Source organism: Amphibalanus amphitrite, unplaced genomic scaffold (assembly GCF_019059575.1).
Source record: "Amphibalanus amphitrite isolate SeventyFive unplaced genomic scaffold, NRLGWU_Aamphi_draft 000238F_arrow, whole genome shotgun sequence".
Taxonomy (NCBI): Eukaryota; Metazoa; Arthropoda; class Thecostraca; order Balanomorpha; family Balanidae; genus Amphibalanus; species Amphibalanus amphitrite.
This window is the reverse complement of record NW_024881733.1, coordinates 151,280-173,685: the sequence shown is the minus strand read 5'-3', so window position 1 is coordinate 173,685 and position 22,406 is coordinate 151,280. Positions and strand designations below refer to the sequence as shown.

Genomic DNA, 22,406 nt, shown 5'->3' with positions numbered 1-22,406 from the left:
TCGGGTTTTTTGAGGTCACTGACCTGAGGTCAGTTAGAGGTCATTACGTCGTAATGTTAAGCCTATGGGAAAATACTAAATTCAGAAAATACTGGAGATATCCGCTTCGTTCTATCACTTTTGTGCTTTGAAACCACAGTACTTAACAGCAGGTCACTTGGTTCTTCTTTGTTTGGTGTACTTATCCATGGGTCAGGTCAAATGAGGTCAACTGAGGTCAAATGACGTTTTTGCCAATAACTTGGCACATAATGACGCTAGAGCTTAAAAAATGGTATCATTGTGTTCCTAGTGATCAGCCGAATCGAATGATATGCGATATGATGCAATTTGGTTAATTTAAACTTAATTTATTAATTTAAGTTTACTTAAAATTTAAGAAAAACTTTAGGTACACTTAAGCAGGCTAAAAAGCATATCATTCGACGCGCCTTGACGTGCTGAGTTCACTGGTGCTTTTCTTTTTGCGCTATCTTAGTAAGATTAAAAGTTATAAGCGAAAAACTTCTGACCTTTTTTTAGCGAAATTTTTACATTTATACCCCCCAAAACCCCCCTAAATATTGACCTAGGGCAACAAAATTTGCACAGGGGCGAGAACTCCATGGGGACCACCTACCTACCAAATTTGGTGTTTCTAGGTGCCATAGGAGCCAATCGCGAGGGGGGGTCGCATCGACCCCCCCTGCCAGGCCGTGTTATGAAAAATGCCCTGCCAGGGCGAGGGTTAAGCTCATCTAAGGTTATTTCCATCGCTCGAATACGTCTCCATAAAAAGTGATAGTCAAAAAAAAAACTACTGCAGATCTGTTATGACCTGACGTGACCTCATGGTCATAAAGAGGGGTCACCATAAGTGCAATTTTCCGATTCAGTGTGTTGTTTTTACATGGAACCCGATGTTTGAGAGCGTTTAGAAGGACTTTTATAAAAAAGACGTCTTTCAACTTTCTCCTGTCAACTTCTAAGAGACTGTGCAAACTTGGCCTGACTTTAGGTCATCGGCTGGACATCAAAGTTCCAATGCATGTATCTTATACATACTTTTACTGTTATCGATCGCTAAAAGTTTAAAAGCGATCGTTCAGTCGGGGTAGCTATGGCGCACAAGTTCCAACTTTTTCTGAGGTAAGGTCACTTGATCTGCCCTACAGTTACCTGACCATAAGAACTTCTTACGCCTTACATGCAAATGGTTTCATGCAGCATTAGCTATTGAAACTGTACTTACGCCCTCTCCAGGTCCAGATGCCAAACCAAAGCCAGCGAGTGATGAAACTATAGAACTGTCTTCATTTCAGATGAAAATGACTTGTTTGCCGCTTGCTAATAAAGAATGAAATTCTGGGGAAAAAATGTAAGTCTTTATATTCTAATTCTTATTCCATCCTAAGATCCTTCAATCGATAAACCGCGTTTGACGGCAAAACAGACTTCGTAGTTAAGCTACGTTACTCAGAGAGCCATTTTTATTTTTAAAATGGACATGGAATACACAACTTCAAGACGAGAAGCGGGCAGTATGCAAACTGCCCAAGCTTTTGGGCGGTATGCATACTGCCCAAGGGGTCGGGTAGTATGCATACTACCCGGGCGGTATGCATACTGCCCGGGCTGTTGGGTAGTTTGCATACTGCCCGGGCAGTCTGCATACTGCCCAAGTTAGCATATGACCCGTAACATATATATTGAATTTTTCTTAAAGGGCACCTGAGGTCAGGTCGCTAACATGACCTCACCATTATAAGCCTCTATGTCATTGCGGGGAACTATGGAAACTGTTATTTTGGCGCCGGAAATGCTCTCATCAAATCGAGTTAGCGAGTCGCAAAAGCCATCAATGGACTCAGGAAGACCATTGAATCGAATAATAGGTATGCAATACAACCTCCTTCAACCAACACCAACTTCGTGACCTTAGTGACTTTGATCTGACTACCTTGACCTGAGGTCCACACTCGAGTTGACCTTAGGTAATAGGTATCCATCCACCAAGCAAAGAATATAGCATTTGACGTGCTGAAGTAAGAAGAGCCCGTTAGTGCCGAAATCGCGGCTCCGAGATTATTTTATAGCGAAGTGATTTGTTTCTTTGTTTGTTTTGTTGGGTTAGGCCCTTTCGGTCTGACGAGACCAGTTCAGAGCCGGAACGATGATACACTGAAAACAATTCAACCCGCGGATTGCGAGTTGGCCCGGGTATCGCGGGTATTTTGAAGAAATTACCCGCTCTGCGCGAGTTTTTGCTGCCGGGTAGGCTGACTACCCGTTTAGCTTCCCGCGTTTCGCAGAGCATCCCGTTATCATCGTAGCTTTCACCCGCTTCACGGGTGTCAACGCCCGCTATACTCGGGTAAAACAGCAACCCGTCATGCGCGGATACATGAAACCTCCTCTGGCGGGGTCAATCACTCGTCCGCAGCGGGTTGTGGCCGCAGGCGTTACTCGCGCCCACGGAGTAAGCGCATCACGCAGGTTTTGCATCGTGTAACTCGCTGCGCCAAGGTAGGTGACATGCTATACGCAGGTTGCCTTGATCACGCATGTGTCATGGCAGATATCCCACTGATGCACGGCATTGGTTTTGAAATTAATACTTTTGACTTCGACGCTCAAACGAGTGTTGAAATGTGACGCGCCACAATAGTCGCTTTTCGGCTCGGCTGCGTGCTTGTGCAGGCCTTGTGCAGGGGTAGAGATGTGCAAGGCAATTGTAATCGTAACTGTAACAGCTGTGGGGCTGCGTTCTGTGAGTTAGGAGGGTACTTAACGGGCTTGGGACATTTGAATCATTGTTTGGATGACGTCACGTCTTGGCCGGCAGAATATTTCGCTGGAACGCTCAGCAGAATAGGGTAAGGTGCCTAATTAGCGACCCCCTTAATTTGAACCGTCATTGCTCACGCTCTGTGGGTGCCACTGTGTTACTGGCTTGATTTTCGGAGAGATCGTTCATTTTTCTATTAGAATATAGTCATTTTCTGCCCCAATATTCACTAACTTATTTGTAGTGAGCATTTCGGCAAACCATTGCAAAAAACGCTAATAGGGAACTCTTCCCGATTAGCGACCGGGGAGGGTCGCTAATAAGTCTATGGGTTTCCCCATATTAAAAATGGCAAAAAATGCGACGCCTGAAAAGATGAAATATGATCTAAAAAAGGTAACCTATACGCAAAGCACTCAATCACTCGAACAGGAACGTTTATCCAACACATTTACGTAAGTAAAAACTGATCACGTGATGCACCGAAGGCGAAAAGAAGGCGGGAACCCAAATTTTGCGGGCTATCTTGTATGATATTCGAGGTCCGCGCTGAATTCGGCACCCCTGCAGTCAGTGACGACATTTGGCATCCCCTGCCACACATTGCAAGCTTCAGGAACACCTCATTTTCATTTCTCTCTTTTCCCCTTTCTTTCCCTTCTTGAGCTATTTGCGACCATGTCGGGCGCAAATAGGAAATATGAGTTGCGACACATTTTTAACCGCCATGCTGTGCACAGTTGAGCGATTCACTATGGGAAAACGGCAATCAATTAAAAAAGGAATGTCGATTCAGAATAAAAAGGTGCATCATCCTAATGTGCATCGCTTTTCATCAGAGAGGGCCCAAACACACACGTTTTGGATAAGAAACTCGTCATTTTTATTTAAACTCACCTGAAACGTCCCACCAGAAACATCGACGACCGGAAAATAATTAAATTTGATAACCAAAGTATGGCTGACCTTTTGACGATGTTTTTACCCCGTTTTCTCATGCCAGTTTTCCTGTAGGGAGGTAGGTCGCAAATCGGAAAGGGTCGCTAATTAGGCACCTTACGGGTAAGGTGCCTAATTAGCGACCCCCTTAATTTGAACCGTCATTGCTCACGCTCTGTGGGTGCCACTGTGTTACTGGCTTGATTTTCGGAGAGATCGGTCATTTTTCTATTAAAATATAGTCATTTTCTGCCCCAATATTCACTAACTTATTTGTAGTGAGCATTTTGGCAAACCATTGCAAAAAACGCTAATAGGGAACTCTTCCCGATTAGCGACCGGGGAGGGTCGCTAATAAGTCTATGGGTTTCCCCATATTAAAAATGGCAAAAAAATGCGACGCCTGAAAAGATGAAATATGATCTCAAAAAGGTAACCTATACGCAAAGCACTCAATCACTCGAACAGGAACGTTTATCCAACACATTTACGTAAGTAAAAACTGATCACGTGATGCACCGAAGGCGAAAAGAAGGCGGAAACCCAAATTTTGCGGGCTATCTTGTATGATATTCGAGGTCCGCGCTGAATTCGGCACCCCTGCAGTCGGTGACGACATTTGGCATCCCCTGCCACACATTGCAAGCTTCAGGAACACCTCATTTTCATTTCTCTCTTTTCCCCTTTCTTTTCCTTCTTGAGCTATTTGCGACCATGTCAGGCGCAAATAGGAGATATGAGTTGCGACACATTTTAACCGCCATGCTGTGCACAGTTTAGCGATTCACTATGGGAAAACGGCAATCAATTAAAAAAGGAATGTCGATTCAGAATAAAAAAGGTGCATCATCCTAATGTGCATCGCTTTTCATCAGAGAGGGCCCAAACACACACGTTTTGGATAAGAAACTCGTCATTTTTATCTAAACTCACCTGAAACGTCCCACCAGAAACATCGACGACCGGAAAATAATTAAATTTGATAACCACACTGAAAACAATTCAACCCGCGGATTGCGAGTTGGCCCGAGTATCGCGGGTATTTTGAAGAAATTACCCGCTCTGCGCGAGTTTTTGCTGCCGGGTAGGCTGACTACCCGTTTAGCTTCCTGCGTTTCGCAGAGCATCCCGTTATCATCGTAGCTTTCACCCGCTTCACGGGTGTCAACGCCCGCTATACTCGGGTAAAACAGCAACCCGTCATGCGCGGATACATGAAACCTCCTCTGGCGGGGTCAATCACTCGTCCGCAGCGGGTTGTGGCCGCAGGCGTTACTCGCGCCCACGGAGTAAGCGCATCACGCAGGTTTTGCATCGTGTAACTCGCTGCGCCAAGGTAGGTGACATGCTATACGCAGGTTGCCTTGATCACGCACATGTGTCATGGCTGATGACCACGTGGACTTTCTGGATTTTTCTGCGGAACCTGCAGCAGCCTGCATACGCCGGTCCAAGGCCATGCATGCGCCGGCCTGCTTCAGCCCGCGCAACCCATGTGTTGATGATTTGTGGCGCGTTGTGTGGGCGCCTTCTCTTGTGTGACAAGTTGGTGGTAAGTGTTTCCTGAAGCTGGCTTTGTCGGCTGCTAACTATACCTAGGTTCCTATGATATACCAATAGATATCCCACTGATGCACGGCATTGGTTTTGAAATTAATACTTTTGACTTCGACGCTCAAACGAGTGTTGAAATGTGACGCGCCACAATAGTCGCTTTTCGGCTCGGCTGCGTGCTTGTGCAGGCCTTGTGCAGGGGTAGAGATGTGCAAGGCAATTGTAATCGTATAACTGTAACAGCTGTGGGGCTGCGTTCTGTGAGTTAGGAGGGTACTTAACGGGCTTGGGACATTGGAATCATTGTTTGGATGACGTCACGTCTTGGCCGGCAGAATATTTCGCTGGAACGCTCAGCAGAATATTCTGCAGTCCGCGAATCTGGCGCTTGTGGTGAAGTTTGCAGACCGTTCTTAGCACATTTTATTGGTAAAAATAAGTCTGGATAAATAAATCTTTCCCGATGCAAATGAAATATTTGTCCAAACTATTCCTTAATATTTAAAACACTATAGGCGGATTCATGTCAATTGTCTAAGATAAGCCTTTTTACTTTCTGTATTGAGTCCGCCGTCAGTTCTTTATTTTAATCTGATATACACCGACATTTCAGTCCCTTTGCGTCAGGTCGCCTGTGGCGCAGTTGGTAGCGCATCGGTTTGCAATATCAAAGATATCGGGTTCGAATCCCGGTGGGTTGGCGGCGTTTTCCTCCTTGAACGCCGCCACTGGAGGGTACTTTACCCTCCAGCTGATTTGGACACCCTACCAGCGGATATTTGTACTCGCAGAAAGCGAGTTCCCAACCCACGCAGCGCAGGTAATACGCCATGTGCGGATTGTGTACCCGCTGCGAACGGGTAGGTTGCCTTCTGTGTGTGGGCTGAGTCCCAATCCTATGCGGGTTAGGTACACAATATACTCGGGTTGACAGCCTGCGATATGCGGGTAAACGCACCCGCTGGTAGGGTGTCAAATTAGGTGGTGGGTAGGTGTACCCGCCAGCAGCGGGTTTTACTCGCTGTACGCGGGTTGAATTGTTTTCAGTGCAAAGTATGGCTGACCTCTTGACGATGTTTTAACCCCGTTTTCTCCTGCCAGTTTTTCTGTAGGGAGGTAGGTCGCAAATCGGAAAGGGTCGCTAATTAGGCACCTTACCCTACCTACTTGGGAGGCTGGTCGGCCCGTCCATTCGGACGGGCTCAGCCCCGGCGGGCGGCGACTCACTAGAGTACCTGCCAAGACCAATGTCTCCCCCTAATTCTAATCATCATAGGCGGCGGAACGGGGGGGAGTACCGTACCTCCTTTGATTTTGCCATTTTAACATTAGCCCCATGGGCGTTGCATGGAAAGAATGGGATCAAAAGTCGGCAGTTCCCCCTTAATTGAAGTTGTCCCACCGCCACTGCCTACACTGAAAACAATTCAACCCGCGTACAACGAGTAAAACCCGCTGCTGGCGGGTACACCTACCCACCACCTAATTTGACACTCTACCAGCGGGTGCGTTTACCCGCATATCGCAGGCTGTGAACCCGAGTATATTGTGTACCTAACCCGCATAGGATGGGGACTCAACCCACACACAGAAGGCAACCTACCCGTTCGCAGCGGGTACACAATCCGCACATGGCGTATTACCTGCGCTGCGTGGGTTGGGAACTCGCTTTCTGCGAGTACAAATATCCGCTGGTAGGGTGTCCAAATCAGCTGGAGGGTAAAGTACCCTCCAGTGGCGGCGTTCAAGGAGGAAAACGCCGCCATCGCCGGGATTCGAACCCGATATCTTTGACATTACAAACCGATGCGCTACCAACTGCGCCACAGGCGACCTGACGCCAAGCGACTGAAATGTCGGTGTATATCAGATTAAAATGAAGAACTGACGGCGGACTCAATACAGAAAGTAAAAAGGCTTATCTTAGACAATTGACATGAATCCGCCTATAGTGTTTTAAATATTAAGGAATAGTTTGGACAAATATTTCATTTGCATCGGGAAAGATTTATTTATCCAGGCTTATTTTTACCAATAAAATGTGCTAAGAACGGTCTGCAAACTTCACCACAATGCGCCAGATTCGCGGACTGCAGAATAGGTACGTACTCTCTGCACCCGGTTACGGGTGTGCTCTGGCGGAGCTGCCCGCATGGGATAAAGTTGCCCGTCCAGCCCGGATCAGGGGGTTGAGGCGTGGAGGAAAAGGATTTGTCTATCCTGAGGATAGAAAAGATGGAACAGTGTATTATCAAAAGATGGTGATGCGTGCATTTTACGCCGGCATAAGAGCTTGGCGACTGCGCATGCACGTCCTCTGCCGAGACAAAATGTCTTACCCCAATGGTCCGATTACTTCGTTGAGGACAAATATGGACTTACTGGACGTTCCCGACACCATAACTTTGTTTTAACGCACCGCACCCAGCCGTTCAATCCCTAAATTCGATTGATCTTGGCCCGCAGTTTACCACAGGGATTAGCGTCCAACCCTCCGCCGTCCTATCTCACCAAGCTTCACCACTCCGCCACTAGGTGGCCAGCCGTGGTCGCTTACATCAAAGGCGCCGACGGAGAGTTGCCGATCCAGGAAATCTCTAATCCATGACGATAGCAATGCAAGGACAAAACAGGCGTTAAATCACTGCAAAATTTTGTTGGGGTTAAAGTACTGCAAAATCGTTATGACAATAAACTTTTATGTACCGCAAGGTTGCGATCATGACTGCCAATTTATTAACGTAGAAAACAAACTACATTTTGTTGTTAGTACCTAGATAAAGAATAAATACCAAAGGTTCTGAGACTTACATGATTTCTTCCCGAACGTGTTTCAAAATTGTAACCTTTATGCAGTAGATTAGCGTGCGTAAGGCATAGCATATATGACGCTCAAATGCGCCATTTTCACATCAACACGGAATCATTGGCCTTGGAGAAGGGCATTGGTATCGACTCAGTTTTTTGCCAGTTGCTGCCGTATGATGGCGCTAGTAGAGCGCTATATGTATAATACGCTCTGCTAGCGCCACCATGCGGCGCCAGTTGGCTAAAGATCTGATTATGGTCAATACTACGGTTTCTGGAGAATGCCTTGGATTCATTTCTAGCTTTATGGATTTCTGCAAGGGCATGTTGGTTTTATGAGTTGTCTTCTGGCCGTGATAGAAATAATTTCAAAGCTGTTTGAGTTATGAAATGTATTTGAATATCAAACATGAACTCTGATTTCCGGTGGGCATAGTGACTTTGGTATGTCAATGTCTTTGAAAAGGCAGGTGAGAATGCCACTGGTCAGCCTTGCTTCAATTGGATTTGTGTCCATTTATAAATGGATTTCAGTCATACCTACTTACCTACATATGATATTGGTATTTGATTTCTACAGCTCAAAATATTGCTAGGTGTAATTGTACAGCAAACTGAATGGAAGTGATCCGTACAAACATTTGGTGAAATGTTCTCTGGATTGCTAGCACTTAGAACTTGTTTATTCTGTTGTAGGTGACAAGATAAGAAATTGAAGCAAGACTGACCAGTATGCTATAGAATAGGTAGCCCAATCTGCAGGAATATTAAAATTCAAAAGTGGAATTGGGACTTATGAACTGGAAACTGCATCAACTATGACTATGTTTGCCAAAGCATAAAAGATATTAATATTTACCATAAAGCACAGGGAAATGATAGGACCCGGTTGGACCCGGCCAAATATTTTGGGGAACCCGGTCTGGACCCATCCGGGTCCAGACCGGTTCCATAGATCGGGTCCCCGGGTATATCTCAGAATTTGGATATCGATGACCTAAGGTCAGGTCAATTTTGCGACCTCCCCATTATAAGTCAATGGGAGAAAATTGAAATGCGCCTCTTTTGGACAAAAGACATTATAAACACTCCCAAACACCGAATTACAAGTGGTTTAGACACACTGAACATGAAAATGGTGTCCGTGACCCTTGTTTATGCCCTGAGGTCATCTTAGGTCACGAATGGTATCTAACAGTTTTTCGCAAATAACTTTTGATAGAGGCATGCTAGAGCGATGAAAACGCCTTAGATATGTTCAGCTCGACGATACGGATCGACTGATATGCAACATGACCCTTTCCGGTCAGGTCATGACCTTGACCTGAGGTCAAATTTTCAAGTTGACCTTTCAAGGTCAAGTTATAGTTCATTCGATGCGTCTTGACGAGAGGAACACGATGCCGGTAAAAGTAAGCTCGTACAAGGCTTGGGTCAAAAGTTATTGCAGAAAAACTGTTTTCGAAAAAATCGGCTATTTTTGCAGTTTTTGCCCCCTGCAGGCAAAACCGTTGACGTTAGATCAAATCTGAGAGAATTACCCAGAAAGGGCGTTAATAGGGCTATCGAATGCGCTTTTCCGCGGCGCTGTAGCTCTATTGGTTCCCGAGTTATGCGTTGGCTTCTTGGAAGTTTTCGACATTCGACCTGGAAATCGGCGAAATTTTGCCTTCAATGACCTCTGGTGACCTGACCTTTGACCTGACCAAAAAATTGACCGAAGTAATTTCGTCATTATTTTTGACGCTCTTTCGAACGCCGCCTTCCGCGTATCGCTACGTGGCCCAGGAGCCGAGTTACAAGGGGGGGGGGTGTTCAAACACCCCCCCCCCCCCAGCAGGGCGTGGAAATCCAGGACCCCCAGCCGGGCGCGGGTTAACGTGCGCACATTGCCGCGCACGGCCGGTCCCCTCACCGACTTCGCCTGGCTACGGCCTGCCACCAACCGCAACCATACCTGTCAAGAGGCCCATAAACTTGTCAAGCGCCCGTCGCGCTTCGAACACGGACTGTTGTAACCGGGAGCGCGTGCTCTCACCACGCGGAGTCCGACGCTCTAACAACGGAGCTACGGGAGCCAATGCCTCCCAACAGTGTCCACAACATACAACATACACCCAAAGCGTATCGCCATTGGATTTGTTGGCGTCTTACATCGCCACCCAACAGCGTCCACAACATACAACATACACTAGAGATCAGGGCTGCGGAGTCGATGGGTTTTTAGGTGATTCCGACTCCGACTCCGACTCCGGCTTCCAAAATCGACTCCGACTCCGACTCAGACTCCGACTCAGACTCCAGCTCCGACTCCGGACATTGATCATTAAGTCCATATATTGAAATCAAATTTCATGTCGGAGATCTTTTTATCGTACCTGAAGGCTGAGGCGGCCAATTGCGCGTTCCAATGCCTTACATTGCAAATAAGTAGGCACTTCTTAAATGGCAATAAAAAAGCAGGCTTAGACGCAGCAGCCGTCTAGGCGTCTAGCTTTTTTCAATGAAAACGATCGTTCAGAACAGGGGTATGTCCTTAGCTTCAACAAAATCTGATTACGAAAGGTAAATGAGCGAAATATCGTGAAGCAACCAGGTGTAGGGCATGACTTTGAGTCATGCAGTGTTAACTCCGACTCCGGAGTCGGAGTCGGTAAGATTTTAGCGACTCCAACTCCGACTCCGACTCCGGGCAAAACTGCCGACTCCGACCGACTCCAACTCCGACCCCGACTCCGACTCCGCAGCCCTGCTAGAGATGTCAATCGGATACCAGCTTTTTGGTATACCGATACCAAACCGATACCAAGTTCAAACTTGGTATTTGGTATCTCAATCGGACCGTTTTTGGTATTTTGTTGGTATCATGAAGCCTCTAACCCTCGCCGGCCGAGGGGGGGGGCGGGTGCCGCCCCCCCCCCCATAGTGTTTTTTCGCGACAGCTCCGAACACGCTGGCGATAGGGAGCTGAAACTTGGCATACCTGACCTTTGATTCAAGCCGGATCTTTTGACACCAACCGCATTTTTGAGTCAGGTCAGGTCACTGACCTATGAATTGACGTCATAAGTGAACCTCTGCACGGTCTTCAGATGTCGCAACTTCGCAACGCCCTCACTGCCAGAGGAGATGTCACAGGGAAATGAAACTTGCAGGATCTAGTATCCATCATGAGTCTCACAACTTGTATATCTCGGATTTTTCCTAAAGGTCATATTAGGTCAGGTCATTTTCGTGACCTCACCATTATAAGCCAATGGGGAAAAATGAAAACTGCTATTCTGGCGCCGGGAACGATCTCCAACTATCTCAAGCACAGAGAATCGTGATTTGATGCACTCCTTGCAAGGTTAGATGCGTCACTTTTGCAATGTTGACCTTGCGTGACGTCATTTATGACGTCATCAAGGTCAAATTAGTTTTTCGTCAATAACTCTTGATCAAATTGAGCTAGCGAGTCGCGGAAGCCACCAATGGACTCAGAAAGACCTGCCGAATCGAATGATATGCGACATGACCTCTTTCGACCAACTTCGTGACCTGGGGGTGCTGACCTGACCTTGACCTGAGGTCAACACCCCAAGTTGACCTGACCCGAACAAAAAGTATATCATTCGACGCGCCTGAGCGAGGCGAACACGATGCTGCCAAAATCGCGGCTCTGCGGCCGTTTTTTGCGAAGTTATTCACCAAAAACTGAACCGTACCTTTGGGCACTTGACCTGACCTCAGAGGTCACCGGTTGACCTAGGACCTTAAAATCGGGTACCAATCTCTGCGTCTCGTAACGGCGCACACGCTCGTTTTTATCGCGACGTGCTAGCTCCACCAGGGGCGAAACGGCGAGGGGGGGTCGTACCCGCCCCCCCCCCCCTCGGCCGGCGCGTATGTAGAAAACCAATAGGTCCGGCGAGGGCTAATGTATAAGAGGTTTAGAAATCGGAAAAAGTTGGTAGGTATTTCCCTTATGTTCTCAAAATGGTTCGATTTCGGTATTTTCTCGCGGTTTCGGTTGGTAATTGGTTTGGTATCGGTATTCCGACTATGTAAATGACATCAATAGCATACACCCAGCTGGTATCGCCACAACACCGAAATTACAAATAACACGACATCAATGCTATCCGAGCCCAACCATCCACTATATCGAAGCGGCAACTCTCATGTGGGAGGCTAAGACCGGTGTACCACATGACTACTACACATATGACCCAAAGCTTCGCATGGGGTTTGAACCCTAACACTCGTGATGGCATGCCGTGAGGTCTAACAGTAGCTAGCCCTTGCTATGTTACTTAGCCTACTTTTTGAACATCTTGTTTGACTTTAAGACCGATAGAGCCTAAAGTAGTCACGCCCGACAGTTTCAGTCACAAACACGTATTTGCAATACATACGTCATACAACGCAGGATGAGCCCATGTTGTCGAGCTGCACTTGAATGAACAAAAGAAACCACATTTCAACCATTAACAACATCGAACAAGCGAAATCGAAACACCCTCTTTTGTCAGCCCATTCATACGAGACACAGGTACCTTACACTATATAAAATGCAACGAAATAGGCGAATTCACGCTTAGACTTGAGCGTAGACTATGCAGAGAGAAAATAGGTATCGCTTTAGACGATGATTTTCATGTTTATCTGGTAAAAAAAAGAAATGGTAGGAATGCGAATTATATGATGTGTGAGGTCTACATATAGCAGTGTGGAATATATCGCGATATACTTACTCAAATGTACGGTATAACATTGTTTGACTTATCAAAGGACGCACTGCATGCACAATCGATCGCCTGTGATTGACATACTTCATGACGTCACACATCAGCAGGTGATGACGTCACTCACAGCGTCCTGACAAGTGACACCACACACACTCGGCTCCTTCACGCTACTTACTGGACCGAAAACTCACCCGACCCGGCGGCAGCGACATCTATAACCACTCTACTAGCGCCGCCTAGCGGCAACTACAACTCTTCACCACCATATTCGGGTAGTTTTTCAGTACGACATTTTGCCTGGTCTCGTCAAAGTAGAGCAGTGTTAGCGAATCCATGACGTCGGGAACACAGCACGGCGCCGGCACGGGGCCACCGCGGGCGCCGTCCGCCTGGAGACCCAGCAGCGCGGCCAGACTTTGGATCGTCGCGTGGTTGGTGGGGCGGGAGTCCTGTGAAAAGGGAGAGTCCTGAGTCCTGAGTCCTGAGGAATTAGAGACTCATAGGGAGGGGTGTTAGATATTTAGGGGGGGATGTTAGAGATTTGGGGGGGATGGTGGACCGATGGACACAAAGAGTGCGGGTAGTTGAAAATACTGGCCCAACGCAGAGAGGTACGGAATACGTGAATCACTTGACATGTGTTCAGGCAACAAACGATTTATCGATGTCGATAAATACAACACATTACACATACCTAACGTAACAACCATACAATACAAAGAATATAATGCAAAGCAATGCCCAATATCGAAATGCAATATAATACAAAACAACACAATGCACACCAACATATGCCAGCAAGGGCTGTCGGGCGGCACTAAACACGCATATCATGACGTCATAGGCTGCTCAACTCAGCTTTGATGTGGTCCGTCATGGCGGCACGTTGAGTGTTTAGCTTTAGGTACTCACCGTTCCACACAGCTGAGTGGTCCGTCATGGCGGCAGTGGCACGTTTAGTGTTATCCCATGTTCAAACATGGGATATGTTGTTGCTCCCATGCATTAGGGTGGGTGGCAAGGTCACCGGAAGGTCAGGTCAGGTCATTGACCTTTGATGACCTCGGTTCACTTTTTCGAATTTTACATGTTTCCAGGCTGGTTTTTGGAGCTGAATTCGAATTTAGCAACCATTTGAACATCTACGATGTAGTCTTATTGCCTTCGTAACATGTTACGAAGCTGTCAGAGGCAGTTGCCACCTACTACGAAAACCCTTAATGGTTGACCTGACCTGACTTGACCCGACCTGGCCTAAATGCATGACGACATCATCCGTGATCAAAACTAACATGATATTCGTGATCAGCACCCCGAAAAACCCCATAGCAGTCACGCTTTACGACTTTCTAACAGGTCCCTATTTTCCCGAGTGTTGGGTCATTGGCCTGACCTGAAAGGTCAGCCGATGACCTAGGACCTTAAAATTGGGTACCATTGGCTTCCTCTCGTCACGGGCAGCAGGCTCGTTTTTTCGCGAAGCTCTAGCTCGATCAGGGGCGACACGGCAAGGAGAGGTCCAACGCCCCCCCCCCCTCGTTCGCGGCTGGAAAAAAAAACACCAATACGGGCGAGTTTCAATGGATGGTATGCCTAGCAGACTTGTAAACGACTCTGAGTTGATTCGTGAATGGACTCAGAATCAAACCGTTTTTCGATGAGTCATGAGTTGATTCGAATCACTTCATCGAGGAACTTGATGAGTCATGAGTTGATTCGAATCAATTAACCCGCGCCCCACTGGGGGGGGGGGCTATTTATAGCCCCCCTCCCGTTTTTCTGCAATAACTTCCAAACCCCTTGACGCATCGACGCCAAACTTTCAGTACCTTCGGCTGCATCAATTTGACACCTTGTGTCAAAATTTAAACTTCGTACCTACCATAGGTCGGCCGGAAATGACGTCAGAGTGACGTCATGTTCGGCCGATTTCGACGCAAAACATTGAACCACGGCAATCGCTCCCAAGAGCTCAGTTTTTAAGCTAGATCCAATTTCTTTGCATGAGAGGACTCAGAATAGACTGCGCTATCAAACTGCTATCTCGGATTTTCGAAATTTTGAAAATTTCGAAAAATTTTAAATAATTAAATTCAAAATTTATATTTTTACATTTTTTTCAAAAATTTTTTGACTTTTCGAAAAAACGGAATATATGTGATAGAACGCATTATTATGACTACCCCTAGCAAGTTTTAGCTAAATATCTTCAAAAATGGCCAAGTTATACGCATTATTGCAAAAAATTAACAATTATTAATTTTTCAAATCAATTTTTCAGCACGAATTTGACATCGTACGCCAATATAAATAGCACCATCGTGTTTCTGAGCTCAAACTGCATCGAATAGACACCTTTTTTGTTGAAATATTTTAACTTCAAAATTTGACCTTTTTTGACCTGAAAGTGACCTGACCTAAGCTAAATTTGACTCAAAATGACCTCGCATGACACAGACGACATCAAATTCGAAATGTTTGGCCTAAATGGACCATAAAACATGTGTCACGTGACCGACGCATGATATAATATTTTCGTGACCTGTGATGACCTGACCTTGACCTGAAAATCAAAGTACAAGTTTGGTACCCTCAGAGTATCTAGAGCATCTGTTCACGAGTGTGTGAACCAAAAATGAGCCTGATCTGACTTGTAAGACGGCGGCCAGAGCCCAAAACGTGAAGAAGCCAAAATGCGAATAATTTTTACTTTGACCTGACCTGTGACGTCATCAGTGACCTCGAGGTCAATAAAATTAGGTTTCGCTCGACAGTTTTTCCGGGGCTATCAGACGCCGTTTGAATTTTGACGATCGGCCCAGTAGTTTCGGAGTTAGGAGGGGGGGCTATGAATAGCCCCCCCCCCCCCCCCCCCAGTAGGGCGTGTTATACGCAGACCCCAGTGGGGCGCGGGTTAAATTTAACATCATGAGTCATTTGATGAATCGATTCAAATTTTCAGACTCAAACAAAGAATCGACTCAAAAAAAAAATTTGAGTCGTTTACAAGTCACCATCAACACCCTAGTAATCAATGCTAGATCACCCCCTCAGCTTTAGCCATCACTTAACTCCATATTTCAGACTTACAAGAGCCTCAGAGGCTCAGGCACAGGCGCCTAATGAGCCAAAAGCATTTGGCAGTTGGTAGGTACTTAGTCTTACCAAACCAAGTGCCTGCTACACTACCTACAGGGTGTTTCACAATAAACGTTACTTTTGATAAGCTTTTAATGGCTTTTAAAATGACCTCAACTATTCGTCTGCCCATAAATTCTATATTCATTTTGTTGCAAATTCTTTCGGGTTTTTTATCCTTACAAAAACTATGACAAATCATCAACTGCATTCCTTATGTATACGTGCAATGTCCACGCCATCAAAACGGGTCAATTCGCTGTTAAGCTTCAGGGTCCTTCACAATGAATGTTGCTTTTCAAACGACGATGTTTCAGTGACATGTATTACATATGGCTCATGAGTATTACCACATGAGACAGCAGAACAGTAGGACTGATGAACATATAACTTTCAGTTCAACACCCTTCACGGGTTCTCCACTATGCCACCCTTCCGTCTGACTTTTTCAACCAGATTTTCTGGGATCGCCGTCCGGCCAGGAGGCGGGGCTGGTCTCGTGTTTCCAGTCTTCTGGAACCTTTCTTCCACCCGTTTGAAAGACATTTTGACGGAATATCCTTCCTCCTTTTAAAATGGCTACCGAAACTCCGTCGCACTGCAGTCAGACTCCGCAAAGCGCCGTAATCCATGACCACCCATACCGCCTCATCATCTGCACACGGTGAATTGACCCGTTTTGACGGTGGTGGCATTGCACGTCCATAGAGATGGAACCGTTGACGGTTTGTAAAAAAAAAAATATAACGACTAAAAACCGCAACAAATTTGCAGCAAAATGCATATAAAATTTACGCGCTTACGAACAAGTTAGATCTTCATTTAAGCTATTCAAAAGTAACATTTATTGTGAAACACCCTGTAGGTACCTACATTTTACATGTCAGAAGTCAGAATTGACACCTGCGGCTGCCTCCCCTTCTCCCAGTCCCAATTTGGTCCCAATAATCAATCAACAGCATAAGAGTTTGGGCGTCTATAGAGTCAAATACGCCCAAACTACCTATAGCCTATAAACTACCTATAGGCTATGCTATAATATAAATAAACTCACCTATAAACTGCAAAATTGCGATGCCAATAAACCACAAAATGCACATTTTTCCATGAAATAGAAGTTTAAAAAGAAACTTGTTTTATGACATCATAGAATCTTCAGAATAATGTAAAGGAGCGGAATGTAAAGGAATACAATTGTGGTATGCGGCATATTCATTTTATCATAGCTTTGAGTCAAATAATCAACAAATGCCTATATAGTGAGTCATGGGTTGAATGAAATAAGTTCAATAAAAATGTCGTGTGAGTCATGAGTTGATTTGAATCGATTCATCAAAATGTGTGAGTCATGAGTTGATTCGAATCATTCCGTTGGCTAAGTTGCTCGAGTCATGAGTTGATTCGAATCATTTCATCGAGGAACTTGATGAGTCATGAGTTGATTCGAATCAATTAAATTTAACATCATGAGTCGTTTGATGAATCGATTCAAATTTCCAGACTCAAACAAAGAATCGACTCAAAAAAAATTTGAGTCGTTTACAAGTCTGATGCCTAGTAGTGTGGAATTGGATATTACATATAGGTACTTGGTCTTGGATCAAAGGCGGATCCAGCCGGAATGGCCGAAATGGTCCCTTCCCTTCCGGCACCGCCATAGGCGTAACCCGTAGGGCTACCGGCGGACCCTACCACCCGTAGGGGGGGGCGTTTCGGCCCCACTAAGATCTCGGAAAGTTACCGGCCGATTTTCAAAATTCAAACGTCGTTCGATAGCCTTACCCTGGAACTACCTTGTGACCAAATTTCATTGACCTAGGTCAAACCGATGACGTCAAAGGTCAGGTCAAAGGTCGGATTTTCACCGTTCACAGGCATTTCAAGAAATGTGTTGTGAAAACGAGTAAATTGGTAAGTTTTTGAAATCCATCGATGGTACATTGTTCGTCAAACACATACTTCGCTATCTGAGATCACTGATACCAGGTCAGGTCACAGAGGTCAGGTCACTGGGGGTCACCTAGGGGTCACAATATGAAAGTGTCGTGTGATACATGTTTTATGGTCCATTTTACATGACAAATGCGACTATGTGGGTCAAGCAGCCTTTGGGGCCAGCTTAGGTCACGTTTTGGTGAAGGTCCGGTCAAGGTCAGGTCATATTAGGTCAAATTTCAAAATTGATATTTTTGCATAAAATGGGTATCAATTCGATGCAGCTCGTCACGGGGAGTCCAATGGTGGTCTTTGTTTTGCCCTACATGGTCTAAAATTGCCAAAAATTGAGTTTGAAAATTTGACGTCATCATTTTTGAACAGTTTTTTCGCTATAACTTGGCCAAAAAACGAGCTATCGATCTGAAATTTGGTACGTAGATAAAAGACGGTAGTTACTATCACATATATTCCGTTTTTTCGAAACTCAGAAACTTTTTGAATTTTTTGGCTAATATATAAAAAATCGCATTTTTTTATTTTTGGGAGTGAAAACTCAAAAATTTCAAAAATCCGAGATAGCAGTTTTGTAGCCCTGTCAATTCTACACCTTTTATGTCCTGATCATTTTTCTGTATCTTCAAAGCTGTAGGCATGACAGCTCTTCTCGCGAAGGTCTTTTTTCGGTCGAAAATGGCAGCACATGACGTCACTCTGACGTCATTTGTGGCCAACCTATCAAAGCCTCTGGAAAAAACATTTAGTCCCAATGTGTAAAATTGATGCCCGGAGGGGTCCTGAAAGTTTGGTGGCGATATCTCCAGCCGTTTAGGAGATATTGACGGAAAAGGACAGGGGGCGTTTCGGCTCCCCCCCCCTACGGGGCGCGGGTTAACACGCGCAGTGGAAGGGTTGCGAGTACTACGCCCAGTGGAAGGGGGGGGCGGATGTCGCCCCCCCCCTAAGATCTCAGCTCCCACTGCAGCTAGAAAAACGAAATTTGGAGGGTAGGTGGGGGCCATGGGGAACTCTGTTGTGTGTGAATTTCATGACCCTAGGTCAATATCTTCAAGGTCAAATGAGGTCAAATGTGGTCAAATCTGCCATATTTGCGACTTTTTTGCGTTTACACGCCGATAACTCAAAAAGTTACCGGCCGATTTTCTTTTTTTCTTTCGCTATACGAAAGACCAAACATTTGTGAGTATGTATGGTGAATTTCTAGTTAATCCAACAATAAATATGGCAGTTAGAAGCCTGGTAAGGGTAAGATGTCGCCGGCTGAAGCGGGATCGGCCGACGCGGGAAACGCGGCATTCACAATTTTGTGTTTACACACTCATAACTCAAGTTGTTACCGGCCGATTTTCAAAATTCTTTGACCATATGATTGCCTGTACATTTCTCAGTCTTCTCACCAAATTTGACGCGAATCTAATGTAATCAGCGGTAAGGAGCGCGATGTAAAGACGGAACCGTCCCGCCCCGGCACAGTCTACAATTCAGGCGGCGCGTAACGGCTAGCGCCGGCCGCCGCGCCGCCGCCGCGGCAGGATGTTTGACTTTACACCGCTATTACTAGAAAAGTTGTGAACCGATTTTCTTATTTCTGGCACGGTAAGATCCGCAATTCAATTATGGACAGGTAGCCAAAATTTCACATTAATATTGTGTTTGCGGCGCGAGTTATTAGCGAAAAACAGGAGGGGTGGGCAAAATCCGCCCCCCCCTTCCACTGCGCGTGTTAAAACTCGGGTCTTTTCGGGGGCAAACGGGCTTTCGGGGGATGGCCCTGAACGCCCCCCCCCCCCCTCTCTGGATCCGCCAGTGACTTGGACACAAATTTGTCATTTGGCACTGCACAGCGGGACAAAGTAAACATAATGAGCACGGCAAGGCACCCTTGTCCCTTAACCCGCGCCCCACTCGGAGGGCTCTTTATAGCCCCCCTCCCGTTTTTCTGCAATAACTTCCAAACCGCTTGAGTTATCGACGCCAAACTTTCAGTACCTTCGGCCGCATCAATTTGACACCTTGTGTCAAAATTTGAACTTCGTAGCTACCATAAGTCGGCCGGAAATGACGTCAGAGTGACGTCATGTTCGGCCGATTTCGACGCAAAACATTGAACCACGGCAATCGCTCCCAAAGGCTCAGTTTTTAAGCTAGATTCAATTTCTTTGCATGAGAGGACTTAACCCGCGCCCTGCTGGGGGGGGGGGTTTGAACACCCCCCTTGTGGTTTTTCGCGAATATCTCAAAAACGGCGGCGCGGAGCGCCGCCGTTTTTGGTACACCTTATCATACATCAATTCTACACATGTTGTGAAAATTTCAGACCAAGGTCATTCAAGGTCAGGTCACCAGGTCACTTGAAGTGACCTCACCTCATAAAAAGTTTCAATGTCTGTCATAGCTACACCGAGTGACCGATCGCTTTGAAACTTTCAGCGATTGCTAAGAGCAATAGCATGTACAAAATGTATATCTCAGAATTTTGATATCGATGACCTAAGGTCAGGTCAATTTTGCGACCTCCCCATTATAAGTCAATGGGAGAAAATTGAAATGCGCCTCTTTTGGACGAAAGACATTATAAACACTCCCAAACACTGAATTACAAGTGGTTTAGACACACTGAACATGAAAATGGTGTCCGTGACCCCTGTTTATGCCCTGAGGTCATCTTAGGTCACGAATGGTATCTAACAGTTTTTCGCAAATAACTTTTGATAGAGGCATGCTAGAGCGATGAAACGCCTTAGATGTGTTCAGCTCGACGATACGGATCGACTGATATGCAACATGACCCTTTCCGGTCAGGTCATGACCTTGACCTGAGGTCAAATTTTCAAGTTGACCTTTCAAGGTCAAGTTATAGTTCATTCAATGCGTCTTGACGAGAGGAACACGATGCCGGTAAAAGTAAGCTCGTACAAGGCTTGGGTCAAAAGTTATTGCAGAAAAACTGTTTCCGAAAAAAATCGGCTATTTTTGCAGTTTTTGCCCCCTGCAGGCAAAACCGTTGACGTTAGGTCAAATCTGAGAGAATTACTCAGAAAGGGCGTTAATAGGGCTATCGAATGCGCTTTTCCGCGGCGCTGTAGCTCTATTGGTTCTCGAGTTATGCGTTGGCTTCTTGGAAATTGTCGACATTCGACCTGGAAATCGGCGAAATTTTGCCTTCAATGACCTCTGGTGACCTGACCTTTGACCTGACCAAAAAATTGACTGAAGTGATTTCCTCATTATTTTTGACGCTCTTTCGAACGCCGCCTTCCGCGTATCGCTACGTGGCCCAGGAGCCGAGTTAGAAGGGGGGGTGTTCAAACACCCCCCCCCCCCAGCAGGGCGTGGAAATCCAGGACCCCCAGCCGGGCGCGGGTTAAAATAGACTGCGCTATCAAACTGTTATCTCGGATTTCCGAAATTTTGAAAATTTAGAAAATTTTATATAATAAAATTCAAAATTTACATTTTTACATTTTTTTTCAAAAAGTTTTTGACTTTTCGAAAAAACCGGAATATATGTGATAGAACGCGTTAAGTACAGGCTCCACGGCACACTTTTTCGGTTTTTCGTTTCGTTTTTTCGCTTTTTCGGCTTCAGTAGACGATCAGCTTCACTTGATAACATTGGTGTAGCTCCACGGCAGCGAAACCGAAAAAACGAAATCAGCAACTCGAAAAAGCGACGCGAAAAATCGAAAAAACGACTCTAAAAAGCGAAAAAGCGACTCTAAAAAGCGAAAAAGCGAAAAAACGAAGCGACTCGTCCAACCCAAAAGTTTGGATCGACAATCAGCTTTTCCAAGTAATCTTGAGTTTTTCGGCTTCAGCACGTGACGATGTGGTAATACTGATGCATGTTTCCGACGATTCACATTTCGGTACTCCTAATGGAAAGGAAGGAATGTAATCGCTCAAGTATTTCGATGTAAGCATGCACATATTATCCACGTGAAAGGATTGAATAGCGGTTAAGTATGCGAGATATATATGCACGTATTTATTTCATCTTTTGTAAAACCTGTTCATCATGCTTCTAGCCGCGCACTGCTAGGGGAGCGGTGTTAGAACACCACCTGCAGTTTTTCGCTAATATCTAAAAAAGGTGATGTTTCGCGCCACTGTTTTTGGCACACCTTATCAAGCACCTTTTTTTACACATGTTATGAAAATTTCAGGACCAAGGTCCAAGGTGGCTAGAGTCTAGGGAATCTAGATCCGGGCTCTAAGAGGCGCCGAATCAAACACCATCAGCGAACCACGCAAGTTCATTTGCCTGTTGATCCAGGGATCACTGTCACGAATATACACGGCCTCCAGAGCCTGCAGCTTCTTCCTGTTCGAACATCGTGCTAACTGCTAAGACAGATGTGTTTTTCACCATCATGTCTCGCGCGAGCTCCATGCTGTGCCTAGTGCTGCATGTGTCGCAAAGGTGCACCGTCCTGGAGATGCATTGTGATCCACGGCTCATCGTTGTTACGGTGTGTCCAATGTAGGCACACCGTTCCTACGCCTATGCAAGT

General features: G+C 45.8%; 1 protein-coding gene across 1 annotated transcript in view; it reads right to left on the bottom strand.

Annotated features, from left to right (window-relative positions):
* Positions 1-13,034: 13,034 nt before the first annotated feature.
* The window catches only part of LOC122386026 (COPII coat assembly protein SEC16-like), a 42,701-nt gene continuing 33,329 nt past the window's right edge, over positions 13,035-22,406 (bottom strand). Inside the window, exon 5 of the mRNA XM_043374805.1 lies at positions 13,035-13,247. Coding sequence (XP_043230740.1) covers positions 13,035-13,247 — 213 coding nt within the window. The remainder of the gene's footprint in view (positions 13,248-22,406) is intronic.